The sequence below is a fragment of the Pungitius pungitius genome, chromosome 15 (genome assembly GCF_949316345.1).
Source record: "Pungitius pungitius chromosome 15, fPunPun2.1, whole genome shotgun sequence".
In the NCBI taxonomy this organism is placed as follows: Eukaryota; Metazoa; Chordata; class Actinopteri; order Perciformes; family Gasterosteidae; genus Pungitius; species Pungitius pungitius.
The window spans coordinates 3,724,918-3,746,702 of record NC_084914.1 but is presented as its reverse complement, the minus strand read 5'-3'; the positions used below and the strand labels follow the sequence as shown (position 1 = coordinate 3,746,702).

The following is a 21,785-nucleotide window of genomic DNA, read 5'->3' as shown; positions in this document are numbered from 1 at the left end:
AACAGAACTTCGGGACAAAAGGTTCCGCCTCAAAGATAGTCGGAGTTATTTTGTTGAGGGATTCGCGAGGCGACGGTAACGTGTTTCCGTGCCGGTCGAAATGTGCAAAGATTAAAAGCTAATTTCACGCCAGTAGTCCCCGCTGAGGTGTCTGAGAAATGGCCTCCCCGACTTTTGGAGCGCGTCTCCTCTGTAGGAGGGCGGCGGTGAAGATAACCAGCAGGGTGAGCGCGGTTCATGGGTGTCATTGAATGCATCATCTTTACCATGGAGGTCAGACAGAAAAAAACTGATTAGAACTGGACTGACATTAATAGAGTTCATCAATCTTCACAGCTTGGTTTAAAGAGGAGTAATGATCATGTTCATATATGATATATGTATTAATATGTATTATTATTAATCACATTCCTTGAGGCTCCTGTTTTGATGCAATTGCTCTCTGAATATATTTAGAATAGAATAGAGAGTCCGACAGTTTTTCCTTTTAATGCTAATTTTGTTTAGTTGTCGACTTTATGCTTCTGACACAGTTGTACTAATAGAACAATTAATACTGTATGTGGCATTTATATGTACATACTATCAGATTTTAGCATAATGTTTGCATAAAATAACCATGAGACTATTATTAGTATTACACTATTATTATTATGGTTTGACTGCAGATTTACATCAAATACCAAAATATTGGCTCTGAGGCCACAATTATGTTTTGCATATTAGAACAGATGCGAGGAGGTCACCGTTAACTCACCAGAGCATAAAGCGTTGGTGAATGAACATCCGCTTTTATCCCTCATCCTCAGGGAATGAGCACGGCGGCAGACGCACAGTCCCGGGGGGGTTTCCTGAGAGGAGAACCGCACCGGAGGCACCCGGGTGTGACCAACCTGAAAACTCTGCGCCTACCCGACGAACTCCAGACGGCCGCGCGGGCGATTATCAACAGTAGGCCACAACCATGAATGTGGGCTTTTGGGGTCTGACGCCCCCCCCACCCCCCGTGGCCTCACCGCGGGTCTCTTTCTTCCACCTGTGCATCCCGTGTAGGAGCTCCGGTGACTCGGCTGACTGACCGCTCTCGCAGCCTGGCGAACTTCCTGTGGAGCAGAAAAAGAGCCGTCGAGGATTGGACGCTGAGGCGGAAAGCTGTGAGCCTGGAGAGGGGACTGTGGGAGGAAGCCACGGAGAAGGCACGAGGTCGGTGTCACGGGGGAGCAAAAAGAATACGTGGAACGAAGCGGCAACTGGGGGAACGTGTGCTCTGTGTTTCAGATATGGATGAACAGTTACTGGAAGAACGCATCAGGAAGAAAGTGTTTTCAGAGCTGAGAAAAACGACGTATCACTGGACTCCCATGAAGTAAACCCCCGCTTTTATCATTACCTCCTTTGATCGAAATATGTATTCAAATTACATTTGCCTGTAGAATAGACTGCTCCCCCAGTGGAGATTGGAATGAAATGGAACATTTTATAGGTTTTACGGGCCAGAAGTGGGGCCCATGTCTGCTGTCACGTTTTGGAGCTCGTACATTAACTGCTGATTTTGAGGTGCGAGCGTCTCTCGCTCTGTGCGTTTCAGGTATGACGAAGAGTTAGCCGTGGTTTACATGGCGGCTCGGCTGGCCGGGGGCTACGCAGCAGTGAGGAGGGCCATGAATGAGGTACTGAACAAAAGTGGAGGAGATCACCGACTAACTGACGTCACAACGCCCCGCTGGGGATGAAATAACCAAATGAAAGTCCTTATCGCTAAAGATCGTGACCCTGAATGCATCATGCGACCTACGTTGTCCGCTTCATTGTTTCAGATCAAGAAGCGGGATCCCTCTTTTGCCCCCAAGTCTCTCCTGGACTTCGGATCGGGGCTGGGAACAGTTGTCTGGTTGGTGAAAATATAAACTGATGCTGGCACGTAAATCCCTGGAGCTCCAGCTGAGTCTCTCGGTTCCCCCCCCCCCCCCGCAGGGCATCGCACTCGTGCTGGGGCGACACTATGAGGGAGATGGTGTGTGTGGACAGCTCCGGGCCCATGAACGTCCTGGCTGAACGACTTCTTAAAGGTCTATGTGCAAAAATCCTCTATTTCTTTTAACATTGTTGTTTTTTTGGGGTAAAAAAACCTCCAACCTCCTTTTTTTTATGTTGAGCAGGTGATGAAGAAAGAGCTGAACCTCACATCAAACAAGTCTATTTCAGACAGTTCCTCCCTGTCTCTCCTAAGGTAAAAGCCTCTACCCTCGTATTTCATATATATGTATATTTATACATACATTTTGAGAGGAGAGCTGTAGTGAAAAGTGACCTCTGGGAAATGTAGTGCAGAATCACTGCTGTCGAGCCCACAAAAGATAAAATGAGGTAACGAGGAGCATCGTCAGGATTTCCCCTCTTTGACATTTTTTTGTATCCAAGGAGCGACTTCACATCAAAGCTCAGGGGGCGAGGAGCCGTGACGGTGCTCCGTTTCTCCCCCCCAGGTGCAGTTTGACTTGGTGGCGGCAGCCTTCACCCTGTCGGAGCTCCTGAACGCCAAGGACCGGGAAGAGGCGGTGCTGACTCTGTGGAGAAAGACGGGCTCGTACCTGGTGGGTCGAAAAGCACAAAACATCACGGATACATGACGTGCACTTTCTTTTCATTTGAGCCATTCTCGTCCTCCCGCGTTTCATGTAATTGCATTTTTTGCGTAGGTTCTGGTGGAAAATGGGACCAAAGAAGGCCATGAGATGCTCATGGAGGCCAGAGACACCGTGTTAAAGGTACGGCAGGATCCCGTTCGGTGACTCGGCCAATGGAAGCAGACCGATGACTTGCACTTTCCATTTGTCCAGAAATGGGAGCAGACGGTCCATGACAGCAGGCCGGCGTCGGTGTTCGCTCCGGTTCGTCTCGATCCCACCTGCTTTTTAAGTATTGTTCTTTCTACCAGCCGCGTCACCGGCTTCTTCTTTCTGCAGTGCCCTCATGACCTGTCATGTCCTAAACTGGCCCTCGAACCCACCACACCGTGCAACTTCCAGCAGATGTTCCACCCTCTGCCTCTACCGGGGGTAAGGAGCCCAACGTGTCAGATACTCACGTTCCCCCGTAAAACGTAACGGGAATTACAGGATGCATCGCAATTGTGTTACACAAGTTACTAACATAAGACATAAGAAAATGTTGATTTCGACAGAAAAGCTTATTTATTAAATGATTCCAGCACAAGGAGCGTCAGACGGAGAAGTTCAGCTACCTCATTCTGACTCGGGCTGAGGCGCCGCCGGTGGAGGCGGACGGCGTGGACTGGGCCAGGCTGATCGCGCCGGTGCAGCGCAGGACGCGACACGTCCACTGCCGCGCCTGCTGCTCCGACGGACAACTGCAACACCTGGTGGTGACGGCGCGAAAGCACAGCCGGTAACAAGCCCACGGTCAAACGGGGCAGCGGATGAGCGGGTTTGATTTTGGGGGGGGAAATTGTGCTTCAACGGCTCAGAGGAGCTGAATGAGATGCGTATGAATTTTATTTATTATTAGAGGTTTCATCTGATAAATTAAAAATTTCTGTACAAAAGAAAAACAAAAAAATGCAGTCAGACACATTTGTGACGTTGATATTAATGTCAAATGAGCGCGTTCTGTTTTCTTCCCTCAGGGACGTGTACCGCTGCGCGCGCAGCAGCGACTGGGGGGATCAACTCCCAACCGCGCCGAGAGCCCCCGACGTCCAGAGTGATTCAGAGTGACGATTCAGCGACGAAGAGACATTTTTCTGTAGACTTTTGAGACGCCGTAAAACCGCCCACTCAGCGTTGTTTTTAATTCAGCAGAACCTCCACATTTCCCCCCCCCCGCCTTGGATTGTTAAAATACGGACTCATAGGCCAACGTCTGATCACTCCAATAAAAAGTCATAACATAACGTTTTTTAACCAGCTTTATTTTGCACCACCTTCAACAAATCAAAGTCCATTTGCAACACGGATGAAGAAGACGGAGGAGAAGACATTTCCTCCTGCTTGTTGCCTAAAGTTCATGATTATCATCCCTTTTAGCGGGAAAAAAAGCACCACTTGTTTTGCACGTCTGCTCTCGTTTGAGTTCATACGAAAGAAAAGTGCGAAAAGCGGCTAAACGGGAAACAATCAAATTTGTGACGTCTTTTGTCAAACGCGCCGATCGTAGTTTGCTCTAAAGGTTACGCGGGGATGACTCCTCCCCGCCTCTGTCTTGAGTCGAGGCTTCTCTGCGTATTGCTTGGCATGGAGGAACTCTCCTGATTCCTACTCTGTTCTTATGGGATTTGACAAACACTCCTCAGACCGCAGCGATGGACGCGAGTCGTCACGTTTTGTTAAAAGTCTCTTAAAGCCCGTGAAATATGAACACACCCAACCACAGAATGTCTCCAGGGGAAGCACACATTCTGTCCACACCTGTCAACTCCCAACGATCTCCTTCAGGGCCGAGGTCAGGTCCGGGTACCTGTACACGTACCCGGCCTCTTGAGTCCTCTTCGGGACGACCTTTTGGCCCTGCAGGAGCACCACGGCCCTCTCGGAGCCCATCAGGGCGTTCATCACTAACCCGGGCACGGGGAAGACAGTGGGCCTCCTCAGGACCCGGCCCAGTTCTTTGGTGAACTCGAGGTTGGTGCTGAGCGCCGGGGCGACCCCGTTGAGCACCTGCGGCGAGGGCGAGGTGGGGGCGGCGGGCGGCTCCAGGCTCTCGGCGATGATGCCCGCCAGGTCGGAGACGTGGATCCAGGGAAACGGCTGCCCCCCCGAGCCCAGGGTGCCGCCGAGGCCGAGCCAGAAGGGGAGCAGCATCTGCTTCATGGCACCACCGTCGCGGCCCAACACCGCCCCTGGTGGAGGGAGGGGGGAGGGGAGGAATAAATCACGATATTTGATATTGAAAGTATAGAATCACTGTTTAAAATTAAGAGGAGTTACTAGTTAGTTAATTGTCTTTGGATCAAAACACGACACAAACACATGCGCTGTTTGTGTGTGTGAGATGCTCTTCGTTTACTGGACTCTATATTTAAAGATTTTCTTTCTCCTACCGTGACCTTGAGGGGGGAGGGGGGGGGTGTTTTGACGTACCTGACCTGATGACGACTTGTTTGGTGTTTTTTGTCACATCCTCGGGAAGAAGTGCCGAGGCCTCCCACTCTTTCACCAGCTGGGAGAGAATGTCGAATGGAGTCCACTCAGTGTCTTCTGTATACTCCGCTGTCAGACTGGGCTTGTAGCAAGCTGCGGGTGAAAAGAAGCACGTCATGAACGTCACAGTGTACGTTAACTGCGAGTCAATCCGTTCCGGTTTAATCACAAGTTGTGTTATCAGGCAGAGACAGACCTACACCCGATACCAGGACCCAGGAGTGAGGAGGGCTGGGGGAAGCGGCAATGGCTTGAGCCATTGATTTTGTGGTATCGATGCGACTGGAGAACAAATCCTTTTTATAGCTTTCATTCCACCTGAAACCAAATTAAAGATACATGTATTTATATTAGCCACAGGAGTTAGTGGTCGCCCACCGAAGGCCTGACTTCCACGCTCACCATCTCAGTGGGTTCATCAGATTCTCTCCTGCCAAGTTGACGGCTCCCTCACACGGCGGGAGGCCATGAGACTCCAACTCGGCCTGTGTAGAAGCACAGAGGGTAAAGTATAAGTTTATGAATGAGTTTGGATTTACATAAAGTAGACTTATCTGCAATGCAGTAAAAAGGGTGAAAATAAAAAAAATTGACATGCAAATCAGGAGTTTTTCCTCCTGAGGTCATACCCATGTTATCTTCCCTGGACCAGGCTGGCGGGAGATCACAGTGACTTCATGGCCTTTGTGTCTGAGCAGGCGAGTCAGCTCACGGCCCACAAAGCCAGACCCTCCTCCTGCAAGTTAGAAAATTTAAAGAAATGCTTATAATGAGAATCGAAGTAGAGAATACGCAGACGGAATCCATTATTCAGTTTTAATGCACGTGGATGAGAGGAAAAAAGGTTTAGGTTACATTATTATATTATTTGTGCTGCACTATGATGTAAGTAACTCAATGCAAAACGTAATAGATGGAATTCAGAATGGTGCGGACTGCGCATGCGTACTATACATGCTTACAAAACAGGACTTTTGCAAGCTTTAGATGACAATAAAAAGAATAAACACAATGACAGTTGTACATCGAGTCATATAACAGGCACGCTTTGCAAACTAGCATTGTCCGTACGAACATTACGAACACATAACTGAGTTGGGAAGTTAGCCAATGTCTTACTTTAGCTGTTCAATGTTTGTCTGCAATGCTAACGGTGGCTAGCAGCTAGCTGGTAGCGTTATGTCACATTGACCTTTCCGCAGACAGAAAGTTTATTGATAGTAATGAATAGCACACATACCTATCAATACTCTCATGGTCGTTGACGTGTCGTCCGATGTCGATTAAAATAACGTAACGTTGGTGCAGGTTAGAACGTTTCCTCTTGACTGTGCCGCTATAATTGGTGACAGTGAGAATTGTTTCTTGCCTTTTGGGTTTGGACCAACGGGGGTTCCGTAGACAGGCTGAAACGCCCCTTTGCTGTTAAACGCCGCAAAAATAACATCCTTTAATATGTACCTACTGAAACAAGAGTTTGTGAGTTTAGTGAGTCTGGGGGTTTCGTTTCAAGCGGTGGATGACATATAAATGAGTCAGTAACAACTACAAGCTGATGTATAATTTTTATTTAAATTAAACTCCTTCCTTGGTACAGATTACACGTATGAGAGCGAGATACCATTTGGTCGGTGTAACACTTTCGTGGATCTTTAGCTCCAAGATTGTTGGTACATGTTGTGTTATGTTTATACTTGTTGTTCATTTTTAATATCGCTTAATTCTTTACTTTTAGTATGTATGTACGTGAAACCAAAAAGAAAAGCATAACACACTTTCTTGTAAATATAATAATAATATATAATATACTAATTTCTATTGGAAATCCTTACATACTCATTGATAAACGGTGTCGTGTGGTTAGTGGTTTTAAGAAACAAATAAAAAATCAGTTGCAAATAATGATCAAAGTCTGAAAAGAACAATTTATGGTTGAAAGAGAAACATAATAATTTTACAAAGAATACAATATAAATCAGGATTCAATAATTTAACAGTGTTTAATAGCCCCCTTTGCTGTTCGATTAAAAGTACATGTTTATTGATCTTATTAAATAACATTATTATTTGTAATGATGATATGCACTTTGCATTAAAAACAACACGTCGTTCATAACGTATGTAAACATGTGTTTTTTTTAGCCGACCGCGTCACACCCGGAAGCATGCCCCTTCCAGCGAACACGTGGTTTTGATGAGGCCATAAAAGGAGCCGCAGCCTCGGCGTCGGTCTCTCTTCCTCGTTGCGGTGAAAGAAGAAGGTTGTGCTGCCGCAGAGAGAGAGAGAGAGAGACACACACACACTTACACAACCCGAGGCTCGGTCCGGCCTTGTTGGTGCGTATTGACATTTATTTTGGGAATAGGCGCTCTCACTCCCCGTGTTTACGTCCGTGCTTGTGGCGGTTTTGTTTTTCGGTTCACGTTGTGGCTTCCAAACCGACCACGTGGTCCTGAGCCAAGTTTGCTTCACATTGCCCCCTGCAATGCGACGAAAATGACGTCAGTACTGCCAGTTAATCCTAGTTCCTGTTTTTGCAAATGTTTTTGTATAATTTACACACAAAAGCCACTTTTAAACCTTCAAACTTGAATGATGATTTGCCTGTGAGTCCGTGTTTCACCTGAAACTCATGATTACTCTTTCACTGCACTGATCGGTTTGAAGAACAGACGTAAGGAGGAAGCTCATCGGTTCGCAAACTGAGACTAACATGATGTGTTTTCGTTTTGTAGGGATAAAAAGCCACGATTTGGGAGGTCTCTTGATGAGGTCAGTATCTCATAGTGTGAAATGTTGTGCACTCATCTGACATGTTTTCAGTTTACTGGGTCCCTGCAGGTCAAATAAATGCATTAGAACATAGGATTTTGGGTAGATAGTTGCAGTTCAATGACTTTGTTCAGATTGCTTGACTGAATCTATTGTCCATCAGATGGTATGAAGATAAGAGTGCATGCTGGACAAGCTTCTAGTATTTCAAGGTGCAGCAGAACAATGAACAATGCAGATATTTGATACGTTTAGCATTGACTGTGCGTTTGTAATTTAATGTCTGTCTTTGTGAGGTAGTTGTGATTCGGGAGTGCGGTGGACTTTTTGAATTAGTTTCTAATGCCCCTTTGTGTTTACAGATAAAGGGAATGCTGTATAACCGGAATCTGAAGAAGGAGCACCTCGCTTGCTGTGTAGTTGTATCATGTACACTCACCGGCCACTTTATTAGGTACACCTGTCCAACTGCTCGTTAACACTTAATTTCTAAGCAGCCAATCACATGGCGGCAACTCAGTGCATTTAGGCATGTAGACATTGTCAAGACAATCTCCTGCAGTTCAAACCGAGCATCAGTATGGGGAAGAAAGGTGATTTGGGTGACTTTGAACGTGGCATGATTGTTGGTGCCAGAAGGGCTGGTCTGAGTGTTTCAGAAACTGCTAATCTACTGGGATTTTCACGCACAACCATCTCTAGGGTTTACAGAGAATGGTCCGAAAAAGAAAAAACATCCAGTGAGCGGCAGTTCTGTGGGCGGAAATGCCTTGTTGATGCCAGAGGTCAGAGGAGAATGGCCAGACTGGTTCGAGCTGATGGAAGGGTAACAGTGACTCAAATAACCACCCGTTACAACCAAGGTGGGCATAAGAGCATCTCTGAACGCACAGTACGTCGAACTTTGAGGCAGATGGGCTACAGCAGCAGAAGACCACACCGGGTGCCACTCGTTTCAGCTGAGAACAGGAAACTGAGGCTACAATTTGCACAAGCTCATCGAAATTGGACAATAGAAGATTGGAAAAACGTTGCCTGGTCTGATGAGTCTCGATTTCTGCCGCGTCATTCGGATGGTAGGGTCAGAATTTGGCGTCTACAACATGAAAGCATGGATCCATCCTGCCTTGTATCAACGGTTCAGGCTGGTGGTGGTGGTGTCATGGTGTGGGGAATATTTTCTTGGCACTCTTTGGGCCCCTTGGTACCAATTGAGCATCGTTGCAACGCCACAGACTACCTGAGTATTGTTGCTGACCATGTCCATCCCTTTATGACCACAATGTACCCAACTTCTGATGGCTACTTTCAGCAGGATAATGCGCCATGTCATAAAGCTGAAATCATCTCGGACTGGTTTCTTGAACATGACAATGAGTTCGCTGTACTCAAATGGCCTCCACAATCACCAGATCTCAATCCAATAGAGCATCTTTGGGATGTGGTGGAACGGGAGATTCGCATCATGGATGTGCAGCCGACAAATCTGCGGCAACTGTGTGATGCCATCATGTCAATATGGACCAAACTCCCTGAGGAATGCTTCCAGCACCTTGTTGAATCTATGCCACGAAGAATTGAGGCAGTTCTGAAGGCAAAAGGGGGTCCAACCCGTTACTAGCATGGGGTACCTAATAAAGTGGCCAGTGAGTGTATATCCGCCATGCTTTTTTAAATACTGTATAACATGTTCTTCACTGCTCAATAAAGCTAATTAAGTTAAACTTGTGTTTTACTTTGCCCTCATGTAGATCTTGTGTGTCTGTAGGTATTCAGCTGTCACTAGTTTTAAATGGGTGGGTCTGAATCATCTGTTATCTGCAAAAATCATTCTGAAGACTCAAGTAATCTTTCAAGGAATAAAAATATTTAATGCAGTCTACTTTTCCTTGGATGGCTTTTTTTCAATTCAACACTGAACTGTTGTGATGCTGCAGGTGAAATAATTTAAAAAAAAACCTGAGCTAAACATTTCTATTAACTGAGGTGAAACTTTAGTTAAAATATAAGCCTTTTAGCAATATCTTTAATAGTAACTTAAGTGGTGTTAATCTTATCTGAGCTAGTTTGAATCTCAATCAGTAAACAAAAGGCATTTTGTCAGCTTGTGTATTTACAGTCCTGATTATCAGTAGTTAAATGCCTTGTCCTTATACAGCTGCCTACCAGTAAAACTTTCCACACCATCAGTCTACAAAACAATTATTTTCTCTGGTTTTGCGTTTAACAATCTAAAAGTTCCCCTTGCGTTCGTTCAAATTCTCCCGTGCACCAAGTAATTTAAGCGCTCAACTCCCGTTCGGCATGATATGGATTCCAGGTCCCGAGCCGCTTGTGGAGTCGACGGTGGTGAGTCCAACGCCGTCTTTGCCCTTCTTGTTCCCCGTCGGGTCCAGCGACGTCCCCTCGAAGAGCCGAGCCATGAAGGCGAAGCCGTTCTGCCTGATGTAGGACTTCCCGGCGAAGGTGTAGAGCAGGGCTATTCAATTGGCGGCCCGCGGGCCACATGCGGCCCGAAAGCAACCTCAGAGTGGCCCAGCCCGTAGTTCCGCAATAGACAGTATAAAGAGAAAATAAGGTCCCGCCAGCGATATTTTTCCCCCACTATGGCCACGCCAAGACCCGCCCTTCAATAGCATTCACACACTACTGTTGGCCAGGTGTCCGTGTAGAGTAGCGATCGTCATCCTCAGTATGTTTGGATCAACGTACACATGTGAGTCAAGTTTTTCACACATGAACTCGATAAAAAGCAACTCTCGTGGCTCCCTGACTGACCGTACCGTCCATCAATGCCTCCGGATTGCATTGACAACAGTCACTGCTCTCGTTCAAAACAAAAAATGTCACCTCTCCCACTAAGTCAGCAGGATAAATGTAGCCTACCTACATCAATATAATGTGGCATGTGTAATCACACATGTTGGTGATTTAAAATATGTTCCCTCAATGTGCAGTAGTACACCTTGTGTAGTTAGTTATAGTTGTGAATACTGCGCACTTTTTATTTTTATGCACTTTGAGATGTTCCTGCATGGGTCAAATATGAGCAAGATGTTTATTTTATTTCAAAAGGAAACTTAATGATATTGTGAATTGCCTATTGTGCACTTTTTTGTTTTATGTACTTAGTATTTAGGTCAGATATGTAGCTTAGGTAGGCCTAGGCAGGAGGTGCCTAGGTCAGTTTCTTTTCTTTTGTAAGTGGAAAAAGTAGGAGCTACCTCAGATTCTGTTCAGTTAGCTCTTTTGTTTTCTATGCACCTTTTGCTGTGCAAACTGACCAAATTCAAAAGAGAAACGCTGAAATGACTGGCCCAACTAACCTTTCTCGATTTGAAAATCTGGCCCAACTGAATTTGTAATTGAATAGCCCTGGTGTAGAGGATGGGGTTGGCGCAGCTGCTGATGAAGGCCAAAGCAGAGGTCACCGCCCGACTGGACTGGGTGATGTGGTCCAGTCTGCGGGGGGAAAACAAAAAACGGCTCAGACCACAAACAAAACACGGAATATTGAGGGAGAATCAAACTGGAGTTTGGAAGAATTCCGCGAGAGACTGATTTTAAGTAAACAGGAAGAAAACAATTTTGTCACTCACCTGTGTCTTTTGGGCGAATCCTCCTTGTACCACTGAGCCGCCACCTTGGACCAAAACACACGTGGCGTTCATTCAAAAGATCTCATTCATTAAATTGTTTTTAAAAAAAAATGTGGCCAACGACACCTTGCGCACCTGCATCATGTTGATGACGTGGTACGGCAGCCAGAAAATGCCGAAAGTCACCACGATGGCCTGATTCAGCATCACGTCGTAAACATCATTTCCTTCACAGTACACATGAGCCTGGAATAGAAAAATGGCTTATTTATGTTAAATAAAATTACTTTATAATGATTACTCATTAAAACACAAGAACAAAAATGACAAAGTACTAACACATGAACATATTAGATACCTTTATTTATTTACCAGTGATACACTGACGAAATAAAACTCACTCTGAGGATCCAACATGTCACATTAGCTCTGCCAGTAACTACCACAGCAATAGAATATTCTTGAGTTCGAGCCAGTTCCGAGATGCGAGTCTACTTTACCTTTCCCAGTTTAGCTTTACATTCAGGATCCACTGGGGCTTTTCCCTTCATGATCACCGTCCTCACGACCTCTGTTCAACATCCCAAGATGAGACAAAAAACATTGACGAATTAATGATGTTGCCATAGTAACTGCTCTTTGTAGGCCGACAGCTACTCCGCAGCTTTAAAGTTTTATGCACGCAACACATAAGGCAATAAAACCCAACTTTACCGTCGCTTTTTATTTCTTCTTTGGGCGTTTTCTCGCTCTTTGTCTGACTCTTGCTCTGCGCTCTCTTCCTCTTGGCGGCAGGTTGCTTCTCCGTTTCTTCCTCTTTGAGTGGAGCTGAACTGTTTGGAGCGGCCAGCTCACCTGCATCGTCCAAACTTTCTGAAACAAAATGAGGCGACGGAAGAAAAACATTAAATAACTTCAGTAATTTAATGAGTGAAAAACGCAATGTGAAACAGTCCAGTGGTTGTTCTGTTTTTTTTCTTTGTTGGATATTGAGGAAACTATAAGACACTGAAAAGTCAACAAAACATCGTTTTTAAAATAATGCAAAATAATAAACATTAATAATGACAGACCGATATGCCACGATTCACACACACCTGGTTTTACCGTCTGAGAGCGAATCTTCCTCTTGTACTTGGTGACGGGGTTAATCTGGACCATCTTCTTCAGGTCGACCTCGTAGCTCGTCCCGGAGCCCACAGGCAGAGACACAGAAGCGTCTCCCGAAGAGACGGCCGAGTCCAACAAGGCGCAGAGTGCAGGAGGGTACGGCTCCCATTGTCCTTCGTCTCCCTCCCACTGCCACACTGACACACACACACACACACACACACACGATTCATACGTTTGTAACGCAGTACTATTCTGGTAACTTGGAAATTCCAGAGCAATTATAAAAAGAAAAGGATATATAGAATTTCAAAATAAGATTTTTTACTACATCATTTCTATTATTGTCAAATATCTAATGACTGGGAGCGAGGAACCAACATCTTTAACATTACAATTAAAAAAGCAACGATATCAATTAAAAAATTTGCCAATGAGGAAGTTTATGGACAAATGTTTTCTCATTAATATAAATCAACATACATATAAAATCTATAGAAACCAGAGCAATGGATGCGACTAGTTTCTCCACACAGTAGGCACCTTGAAGCCGTCATTACCAACAAAGGCTTTTGTACAAAGTATGGAATAAATATCAGTAAGCGTGTTCAATACTTTTTCCCTGTGTCATTTCACATAACTTTGTTTCTGAACTTCTTTGTTTTGGATTCTTCTGATGACTGTATTACTTAGGTTGTTACCAACATCTGGTCAAAATGTCATGTCAATAGTTCCTTTGGAAATATATTTACTGAGAAAAAGGGTGACGTGTTCAATACTTATTTCACCCGATGTATATTACCAACTCAATACGATCTGGTATTATCGCCTCAAAAGTCATGTTTTCCCAACAATATTCCTTTGAAGAAAATGTGCAAATAACAAAAGCAATTATAAGTTTAATCGGTTTAAGTGTGAAAATAAAAAAAATTGACATGCAAATCAGGAGTTTTTCCTCCTGAGGTCATACCCATGTTATCTTCCCTGGACCAGGGTGGCGGGAGATCACAGTGACTTCATGGCCTTTGTGTCTGAGCAGGCGAGTCAGCTCACGGCCCACAAAGCCAGACCCTCCTCCTGCAAGTTAGAAAATTTAAAGAAATGCTTATAATGAGAATCGAAGTAGAGAATACGCAGACGGAATCCATTATTCAGTTTTAATGCACGTGGATGAGAGGAAAAAAGGTTTAGGTTACATTATTATATTATTTGTGCTGCACTATGATGTAAGTAACTCAATGCAAAACGTAATAGATTGAATTCAGAATGGTGCGGACTGCGCATGCGTACTATACATGCTTACAAAACAGGACTTTTGCAAGCTTTAGATGACAATAAAAAGAATAAACACAATGACAGTTGTACATCGAGTCATATAACAGGCACGCTTTGCAAACTAGCATTGTCCGTACGAACATTACGAACACATAACTGAGTTGGGAAGTTAGCCAATGTCTTACTTTAGCTGTTCAATGTTTGTCTGCAATGCTAACGGTGGCTAGCAGCTAGCTGGTAGCGTTATGTCACATTGACCTTTCCGCAGACAGAAAGTTTATTGATAGTAATGAATAGCACACATACCTATCAATACTCTCATGGTCGTTGACGTGTCGTCCGATGTCGATTAAAATAACGTAACGTTGGTGCAGGTTAGAACGTTTCCTCTTGACTGTGCCGCTATAATTGGTGACAGTGAGAATTGTTTCTTGCCTTTTGGGTTTGGACCAACGGGGGTTCCGTAGACAGGCTGAAACGCCCCTTTGCTGTTAAACGCCGCAAAAATAACATCCTTTAATATGTACCTACTGAAACAAGAGTTTGTGAGTTTAGTGAGTCTGGGGGTTTCGTTTCAAGCGGTGGATGACATATAAATGAGTCAGTAACAACTACAAGCTGATGTATAATTTTTATTTAAATTAAACTCCTTCCTTGGTACAGATTACACGTATGAGAGCGAGATACCATTTGGTCGGTGTAACACTTTCGTGGATCTTTAGCTCCAAGATTGTTGGTACATGTTGTGTTATGTTTATACTTGTTGTTCATTTTTAATATCGCTTAATTCTTTACTTTTAGTATGTATGTACGTGAAACCAAAAAGAAAAGCATAACACACTTTCTTGTAAATATAATAATAATATATAATATACTAATTTCTATTGGAAATCCTTACATACTCATTGATAAACGGTGTCGTGTGGTTAGTGGTTTTAAGAAACAAATAAAAAATCAGTTGCAAATAATGATTAAAGTCTGAAAAGAACAATTTATGGTTGAAAGAGAAACATAATAATTTTACAAAGAATAATATAAATCAGGATTCAATAATTTAACAGTGTTTAATAGCCCCCTTTGCTGTTCGATTAAAAGTACATGTTTATTGATCTTATTAAATAACATTATTATTTGTAATGATGATATGCACTTTGCATTAAAAACAACACGTCGTTCATAACGTATGTAAACATGTGTTTTTTTTAGCCAACCGCGTCACACCCGGAAGCATGCCCCTTCCAGCGAACACGTGGTTTTGATGAGGCCATAAAAGGAGCCGCAGCCTCGGTGTCGGTCTCTCTTCCTCGTTGCGGTGAAAGAAGAAGGTTGTGCTGCCGCAGAGAGAGAGAGAGAGAGAGAGAGAGAGACACACACACTTACACAACCCGAGGCTCGGTCCGGCCTTGTTGGTACGTATTGACATTTATTTTGGGAATAGGCGCTCTCACTCCCCGTGTTTACGTCCGTGCTTGTGGCGGTTTTGTTTTTCGGTTCACGTTGTGGCTTCCAAACCGACCACGTGGTCCTGAGCCAAGTTTGCTTCACATTGCCCCCTGCAATGCGACGAAAATGACGTCAGTACTGCCAGTTAATCCTAGTTCCTGTTTTTGCAAATGTTTTTGTATAATTTACACACAAAAGCCACTTTTAAACCTTCAAACTTGAATGATGATTTGCCTGTGAGTCCGTGTTTCACCTGAAACTCATGATTACTCTTTCACTGCACTGATCGGTTTGAAGAACAGACGTAAGGAGGAAGCTCATCGGTTCGCAAACTGAGACTAACATGTTGTGTTTTCGTTTTGTAGGGATAAAAAGCCACGATTTGGGAGGTCTCTTGATGAGGTCAGTATCTCATTGTGTGAAATGTTTTGCACTCATCTGACATGTTTTCAGTTTACTGGGTCCCTGCAGGTCAAATAAATGCATTAGAACATAGGATTTTGGGTAGATAGTTGCAGTACAAAGACTTTGTTCAGATTGCTTGACTGAATCTGTTGTCCATCAGATGGTATAAAGATAAAAGTGTGCATGCTGGACAAAATATGTGTTCTAGTTTTCCAAGGTGCAGCAGAACAATGAGCAATGCAGACACTGATATTTAATACTTTTAGCATTGACTGCTTTTGTAATTTAATGTAGTCTGTCTTTGTGAGGTATGATTCAGGAGTGCGGTGGACTTTTTGAATTTGTTTCTAATGCCCCTTTGTGTTTACAGGTAAAGGGAATGCTGTATAACAGGAATCTGAAGAAGGATCACCTCGCTTGCTGTGTAGTTACACTCACCTGTCCAACTGCTCGTTAACACTTAATTTCTAAGCAGCCAATCACATGGCGGCAACTCAGTGCATTTAGGCATGTAGACATTGTCAAGACAATCTCCTGCAGTTCAAACCGAGCATCAGTATGGAGAAGAAAGGTGATTTGAGTGACTTTGAACGTGGCATGATTGTTGGTGCCAGAAGGGCTGGTCTGAATATTTCAGAAACTGCTGATCGACTGGGATTTTCACGCACAACCATCTCTAGGGTTTACAGAGAATTGTCCGAAAAAGAAAAAACATCCAGTGAGCGGCAGTTCTGTGGGCGGAAACAACATGAAAGCATGGATCCTACAACATGAAAGCATGGATCCATCCTGCCTTGTATCAACGGTTCAGGCTGGTGGTGGTGGTGTCATGGTGTGGGGAATATTTTCTTGGCACTCTTTGGGCCCCTTGGTACCAATTGAGCATCGTTGCAACGCCACAGCCTACCTGAGTATTGTTGCTGACCATGTCCATCCCTTTATGACCACAATGTACCCAACTTCTAATGGCTACTTTCAGCAGGATAATGCGCCATGTCATAAAGCTGGAATCATCTCAGACTGGTTTCTTGAACATGACAATGAGTTCGCTGTACTCAAATGGCCTCCACAATCACCAGATCTCAATCCAATAGAGCATCTTTGGGATGTGGTGGAACGGGAGATTCGCATCATGGATGTGCAGCCGACAAATCTGCGGCAACTGTGTGATGCCATCATGTCAATATGGACCAAACTCCCTGAGGAATGCTTCCAGCACCTTGTTGAATCTATGCCACGAAGAATTGAGGCAGTTCTGAAGGCAAAAGGGGCCGGCGAGTATATCAGTCATGCTTTTTGAAATACTGTATAACATGTTCAACACTGCTCAATAAAGCTAATTAAGTTAAACTTGTGTGTTTCTTTGCCCTCGTGTAGAACTTGTGTGTCTGTAGGTATTTGTTCAGCTGTCACTAGTTTTAAATGGGTGGGTCTGAATGATCAGTTATCTGCAAAAATCATTCTGAAGACTTAAGCAGGTAATCTTTCAATGAGTAACCATATTTAATGCAGTCTACTTTTCCTTGGATGGCTTTTTTTCAATTCAACCCAGAACCATGACGCTGCAGGTGAAATAATTAAAAAAAAATGAGCTAAACATTCCTATTAACTGATGTGAAACTTTAGTTAAAATAAGCCTTTCTGACAATATCTTTAATAGTAACTTTAGTGGTGTTGGTTAATTTTATCTGAGCTAGTTTGAATCTCAATCAGTAAACAAAAGGCATTTTGTCAGCTTGTGTATTTACAGTCCTGATTATCAGTAGTTAAATGCCTTGTCCTTATACAGCTGCCTACCAGTAAAACTTTCAACACCATCAGTCTACAAAACGATTATTTTCTCGGATTTTGCGTTTTACAATCTAAAAGTTCCCCTTGCGTTCGTTCAAATTCTCCCGTGCACCAAGTAATTTAAGCGCTCAACTCCCGTTCGGCATGATATGGATTCCAGGTCCCGAGCCGCTTGTGGAGTCGACGGTGGTGAGTCCAACGCCGTCTTTGCCCTTCTTGTTCCCCGTCGGGTCCAGCGACGTCCCCTCGAAGAGCCGAGCCATGAAGGCGAAGCCGTTCTGCCTGATGTAGGACTTCCCGGCGAAGGTGTAGAGGATGGGGTTGGCGCAGCTGCTGATGAAGGCCAAAGCGGAGGTCACCGCCCGACTGGACTGGGTGATGTGGTCCAGTCTGCGGGGGAAAACAAAAAACGGCTCAGACCACAATTTAAACACGGAATATTGAGGGAGAATCAAACTGGAGTTTGGAAGAATTCCGCGAGAGACTGATTTTAAGTAAATAGGAAGAAAACAATTTTGTCACTCACCTGTGTCTTTTGGGCGAATCCTCCTTGTACCACTGAGCCGCCACCTTGGACCAAAACACGTGGCGTTCATTCAAAAGATCTCAATGAATTGTTTTTTTTTTTTTTAAACACAAATGTGACGAGCGGCACCTTGCGCACCTGCATCATGTTGATGACGTGGTACGGCAGCCAGAAAATGCCGAAAGTCACCACGATGGCCAGGATGAGGTTCTCGCTCCGCACCTTTCTGCGGAACTTGGTCTGCCTGAGGCGCCTCAGGATGAGCACGTAGCACGTGATGATGGCGGCGTACGGGAGGATGAATCCCGCCACCGTCTCAAAGGCGTACTGGAACCGCACCTGCAGGCGAGAGGACACAAATCAACACCTGACGTGACGGTGGTATTAAAACAAGTCCCAGCTGGAAAACCGAAACATCTGATTCACGCCGAAAGGCGTGGTCCACTCACGTGTTGAGGCCGCGTGTGATTGGGCGTGCACACGTGTCTCGTTATGTTGTTCTCGTCGCGGTCCTCCCTGACGTCTCGAAACACCAGCGAGGGGATGGAAATGACCATCACCGACACCCACGTGCACACGATCACCCTCCTCACCACCTTCATGGTGATCAGGGAGGACATCCTCCTCGGCAGCACCACCGCCACGAACCTGTGCACGCTCATCAGCGTGATCAGGAAGATGGAGGCGTACATGTTGGTGTTGCACAGGTAGAACAGCCCTTTGCACATGACTTCGCCGAAGACCCACGACTGCTTGGCCAGGTAGACGATGAAGAAGACGGTGATGGCCATCAGGGAGCCGTCGGCGACCGCCAGGTTGAGGATGAGGAGGGTGGTGACCGAGCGCCGCCGGGTGCGCGCCAGGATGCTCCAGACGATGAAGAAGTTGCCGGGGACGCCCACGAGGAAGACCACGCCGAGGATGAGGGCGCCCAGGGTGGTGGAGAAGTCGTTGCTCACCACGCTCTCATTTTCGATGTTCGTGTCGTTGGGTTCGGAGGTGGGGAAGGGGAAGGAGGGGGCGGAGTTGCTCATGCTGGACGGAGTTTTGAACCCTGAGGAGACAAAGAGACAAAAGTCAGAAGCCGAAAACAAGCAGCCGGAGACCAACCGGCTTCGTGCGGGGAGCCCATCGGCCTCTGTGTGAGACCCAAAAGGGGCTCACACACCCTCTGGGAGTGAGATGATTTACCATAAACGTACCATCTTCGCACCCCAGGTAGCGGTGTTTATATTGAACCTAAACAGGACTTTCAACCTGGTTTGTGTCCCAGAGGTCGCCGTTGATACTAATCCAACGTTGTTCATTTAGTGGAATAAAGAGGAAAGAGGTGAACGAAATGACATTTAACAAACTACCCAACGTGTGGTTCGGCTCTTTCAGTTGAGGACTATCATCGCCAAGCATCTGCGCGCCGCTTGTTCGTTTTCACAACGGCGGGAAGGCTGCCGCCCTGACGCAGACGCAGAAATATTCCCATTAATCAATGCGACCGTTGGAAATCAAGCTCAGAGGCGGCATGCTAAAACACGCCGAGCGTTACAGAGGCCGTGCGTCACGGATGTCGACATCGTCTCTGTTACCCTACCGACTTCTTTTTTTTCCCCTTGGATATTAGTTTCTCACTCTTCCTTTTACATGGAACCCGGTGACCTGCGGTCTAGAGGTCACACAGCGCTGATCTTGAAGGTTAAAAACAATAACGGTGTGTCTCTGACCGTGCCCTGACTATTATCACACACTGACCTGCTGAAAATGAAAATGTAAAACGTGATGAAAACGTAAATGTAAACGTGAGGCATAAGACATAAGCTCTCTGCAAAATGACATTTCTCCCTGTGAGATCAGGCCCTTGTTTCCTGATTTAGTCCCGATTTTTCTTGCTCTGGTCCCAGTGAAGCAAACCTATTTCCCCCTGACAGCGATGAGCAAACAATAAAAGCTCTTGAGAAAACTGCTTAAATTTTCTTTTTAGCAAACCAGGCGACATAAAGTGGATCTAATGGACTAATCAGTTTTAGTAAAAAATGCAATTGCTAATTATGTTGCACCAGACAAATCACATGAATGTGCGGTTGTAATGGACAAACTACTAAAAATGATGCAAATTACAAATAGCAAATATATATTTTATATATCTCTCTGGTTTCTTTTCATTTTGAAAGAATTTGAAAAGGGACTCCGCTACGAGTCGCTGTAGAAACAAAGAAGCCGTGTTTCCATCCGCAGCTCTGGAACAAATCCGCATCTAGACTGAAGGAAAATGACAATAACAAGTCCAAAATCCAGGTTCCCAGTGATGCCGAGTGACTTACCTTGGCAGGCCTGGATGTGTCTCTCTCTGCGATGGACGTCAGATGGAATTATCCGCTCGCTCCGTCGGCGCTGCCCTCTAAAGACGCCGTCGGTTCTGTCGGCCCATAACGAACTGAACCACATCCGGCCACTCAGGCTGCAACACGCTGCGGTTTGGAGAGAGAGACAGGCGGGAGAGGTGTGTCCTTCACCAAAACTCTCACTCCCACCCCCACCCCCACACACACACCTCTGTGTTCACTGCGGTGTCATCCCCACGATTAAGATCTCCTGGAATGTTTTCATGCAGTAACGTTTCGTGAAACAGTAAATTAGCATCTGTCGTTCCCGGAGGCCTGACTCAGAGTTCTGTGTCAAAATGAACCCTTTGGGGTCCTCGGGGCGCTTTTCACTCGCCGTTGAGTAATCTGAAGTAAGAGCAAGGCCAGGATGAGTCTTGCTCTTGCAAAAGCTTCCTGCTTCACGGATGTGAGTATCGCTAGTGCAGACATGCATACCGGAACACCACAGAAACACACACACACACACACACACACACATCCAACCAGTCCACACAGGTTCCCTAACAATGGCATGAATGCTAGAAATGGACGAGGCCCAGAGAGCAAATCTTCCTCCCTCAGGGGAAGGTGTGATCTTTCAGGTTAATGCAGCGTCAGCACGGTGGAGACAAATGTAAAATGTGTGTGAAACAAGTTTAGCGGGGAAGGGGAACTTGTTTTTTTTTATCGTTCATCATCCTGTTTCTAGTTTGATGTCACTTAAAGTATTGAAATGATCAAAAGGGAGGTGATATTGTTTTAACACTGCAACAAGAACAAAATAATATGTGCAGTAAGTCTCAGAACATTTCTCAGTCTGCTAACAGTAATATTGATCACAGTATACAATTCTTTGCTTATTTCTACAGTAATAATCACACTGTAAACACTGTACTTGTCCTTACAGTAACAGGCGACTTCATTTTTAATTACACGCCGTTTTCGTCCCCAAAGGTAATATATTTGATCACTTTGAACATTTTAAATTTTGAATTCAAATTCTTCTTTATATTTAACACGTTTACATAAAACTGCAATTTCAAAACAGTTAAATGTCCAAACTGACTATTGTCGGGGCCGTCTCTGGTGTAACCTTTCCCCATCAATACGAACAAATACTAACATAGATGTGATCAAAATGACTATGTATGTGCTTAAGAAAAACAACAAGGGAATAACAGTCTTTTGTTCTTTGAAACTGCACGGAACGTACTTCCGTTAAATCAGATCTATGAATCATTACCTGTTTCTCTCTGATTCAGAGCATCCGTGTGTCCAGAGCTCAGGTTGCAAAACACACACACAAAAAAAACGTGCACCAACCCTTTGTCCCGAGGCTTTGGAAGT

General features: G+C 44.9%; 4 protein-coding genes and 1 long non-coding RNA gene across 5 annotated transcripts; 2 read left to right on the top strand and 3 right to left on the bottom strand.

Moving 5' to 3' along the window:
- The first annotated feature begins 45 nt into the window (after positions 1-45).
- Positions 46-3,873, top strand: mettl17 (methyltransferase like 17). The gene is made up of 14 exons (XM_037457518.2): positions 46-224; positions 810-951; positions 1,054-1,203; positions 1,279-1,366; positions 1,589-1,670; positions 1,818-1,891; positions 1,975-2,069; positions 2,160-2,230; positions 2,487-2,594; positions 2,700-2,768; positions 2,841-2,891; positions 2,967-3,059; positions 3,212-3,408; positions 3,647-3,873. The coding sequence occupies exons 1-14, from the start codon at positions 159-161 to the stop codon at positions 3,735-3,737; spliced, it is 1,377 nt and encodes a 458-aa protein (XP_037313415.2). The 5' UTR covers positions 46-158; the 3' UTR covers positions 3,738-3,873.
- Positions 3,874-3,915: 42 nt separating this feature from the next.
- Positions 3,916-6,551, bottom strand: sdr39u1 (short chain dehydrogenase/reductase family 39U, member 1). Its single transcript, XM_037457679.2, has 6 exons — positions 6,400-6,551; positions 5,789-5,895; positions 5,562-5,644; positions 5,356-5,477; positions 5,100-5,252; positions 3,916-4,858 (listed from the first exon to the last, which is right to left on the bottom strand). The coding sequence occupies exons 1-6, from the start codon at positions 6,413-6,415 to the stop codon at positions 4,431-4,433; spliced, it is 909 nt and encodes a 302-aa protein (XP_037313576.2). The 5' UTR covers positions 6,416-6,551; the 3' UTR covers positions 3,916-4,430.
- Positions 6,552-10,538: 3,987 nt separating this feature from the next.
- On the bottom strand, positions 10,539-14,364 carry LOC134105232 (uncharacterized). The gene is made up of 8 exons (XM_062557792.1): positions 14,223-14,364; positions 13,612-13,718; positions 12,629-12,838; positions 12,246-12,404; positions 12,032-12,102; positions 11,667-11,777; positions 11,532-11,575; positions 10,539-11,394 (listed from the first exon to the last, which is right to left on the bottom strand). Exons 2-8 carry the CDS (start codon positions 13,613-13,615, stop codon positions 11,169-11,171), a joined length of 825 nt encoding a protein of 274 aa, XP_062413776.1. The 5' UTR covers positions 13,616-13,718; positions 14,223-14,364; the 3' UTR covers positions 10,539-11,168.
- An 847-nt stretch (positions 14,365-15,211) lies between these two features.
- On the top strand, positions 15,212-17,084 carry LOC134105233 (uncharacterized). The gene is made up of 3 exons (XR_009942476.1): positions 15,212-15,325; positions 15,725-15,761; positions 16,135-17,084. It is a non-coding gene; the product is annotated as an uncharacterized LOC134105233 (long non-coding RNA).
- Positions 17,085-17,243: 159 nt separating this feature from the next.
- ltb4r2b (leukotriene B4 receptor 2b) lies at positions 17,244-20,547 on the bottom strand. The gene is made up of 5 exons (XM_037457575.2): positions 20,397-20,547; positions 18,531-19,135; positions 18,220-18,420; positions 18,082-18,125; positions 17,244-17,945 (listed from the first exon to the last, which is right to left on the bottom strand). The coding sequence occupies exons 1-5, from the start codon at positions 20,518-20,520 to the stop codon at positions 17,684-17,686; spliced, it is 1,236 nt and encodes a 411-aa protein (XP_037313472.2). The 5' UTR covers positions 20,521-20,547; the 3' UTR covers positions 17,244-17,683.
- Between the last annotated feature and the right edge of the window lie 1,238 nt (positions 20,548-21,785).

Coding starts and splice junctions, on each gene's coding strand:
- ltb4r2b (XM_037457575.2), bottom strand. CDS start 20,520: ATGTGGTTCAGTTCGTTATGGGCCGACAGAACCGACGGCGTCTTTAGA. Junction 18,126..18,219: donor ACGTCATCAACATGATGCAG/GTGCGCAAGGTG, acceptor TTTTGGTCCAAG/GTGGCGGCTCAGTGGTACAA. Junction 17,946..18,081: donor GATTCGCCCAAAAGACACAG/GTGAGTGACAAA, acceptor TTTCCCCCGCAG/ACTGGACCACATCACCCAGT.
- LOC134105232 (XM_062557792.1), bottom strand. Junction 12,103..12,245: donor AGAAGAAATAAAAAGCGACG/GTAAAGTTGGGT, acceptor GATGTTGAACAG/AGGTCGTGAGGACGGTGATC. Junction 11,576..11,666: donor ACGTCATCAACATGATGCAG/GTGCGCAAGGTG, acceptor TTTTGGTCCAAG/GTGGCGGCTCAGTGGTACAA.
- sdr39u1 (XM_037457679.2), bottom strand. Junction 5,645..5,788: donor GTCCAGGGAAGATAACATGG/GTATGACCTCAG, acceptor GCTTCTACACAG/GCCGAGTTGGAGTCTCATGG. Junction 5,253..5,355: donor GGTCCTGGTATCGGGTGTAG/GTCTGTCTCTGC, acceptor TTTCACCCGCAG/CTTGCTACAAGCCCAGTCTG.
- mettl17 (XM_037457518.2), top strand. CDS start 159: ATGGCCTCCCCGACTTTTGGAGCGCGTCTCCTCTGTAGGAGGGCGGCG. Junction 2,070..2,159: donor GGCTGAACGACTTCTTAAAG/GTCTATGTGCAA, acceptor TATGTTGAGCAG/GTGATGAAGAAAGAGCTGAA. Junction 2,231..2,486: donor TCCTCCCTGTCTCTCCTAAG/GTAAAAGCCTCT, acceptor TCTCCCCCCCAG/GTGCAGTTTGACTTGGTGGC.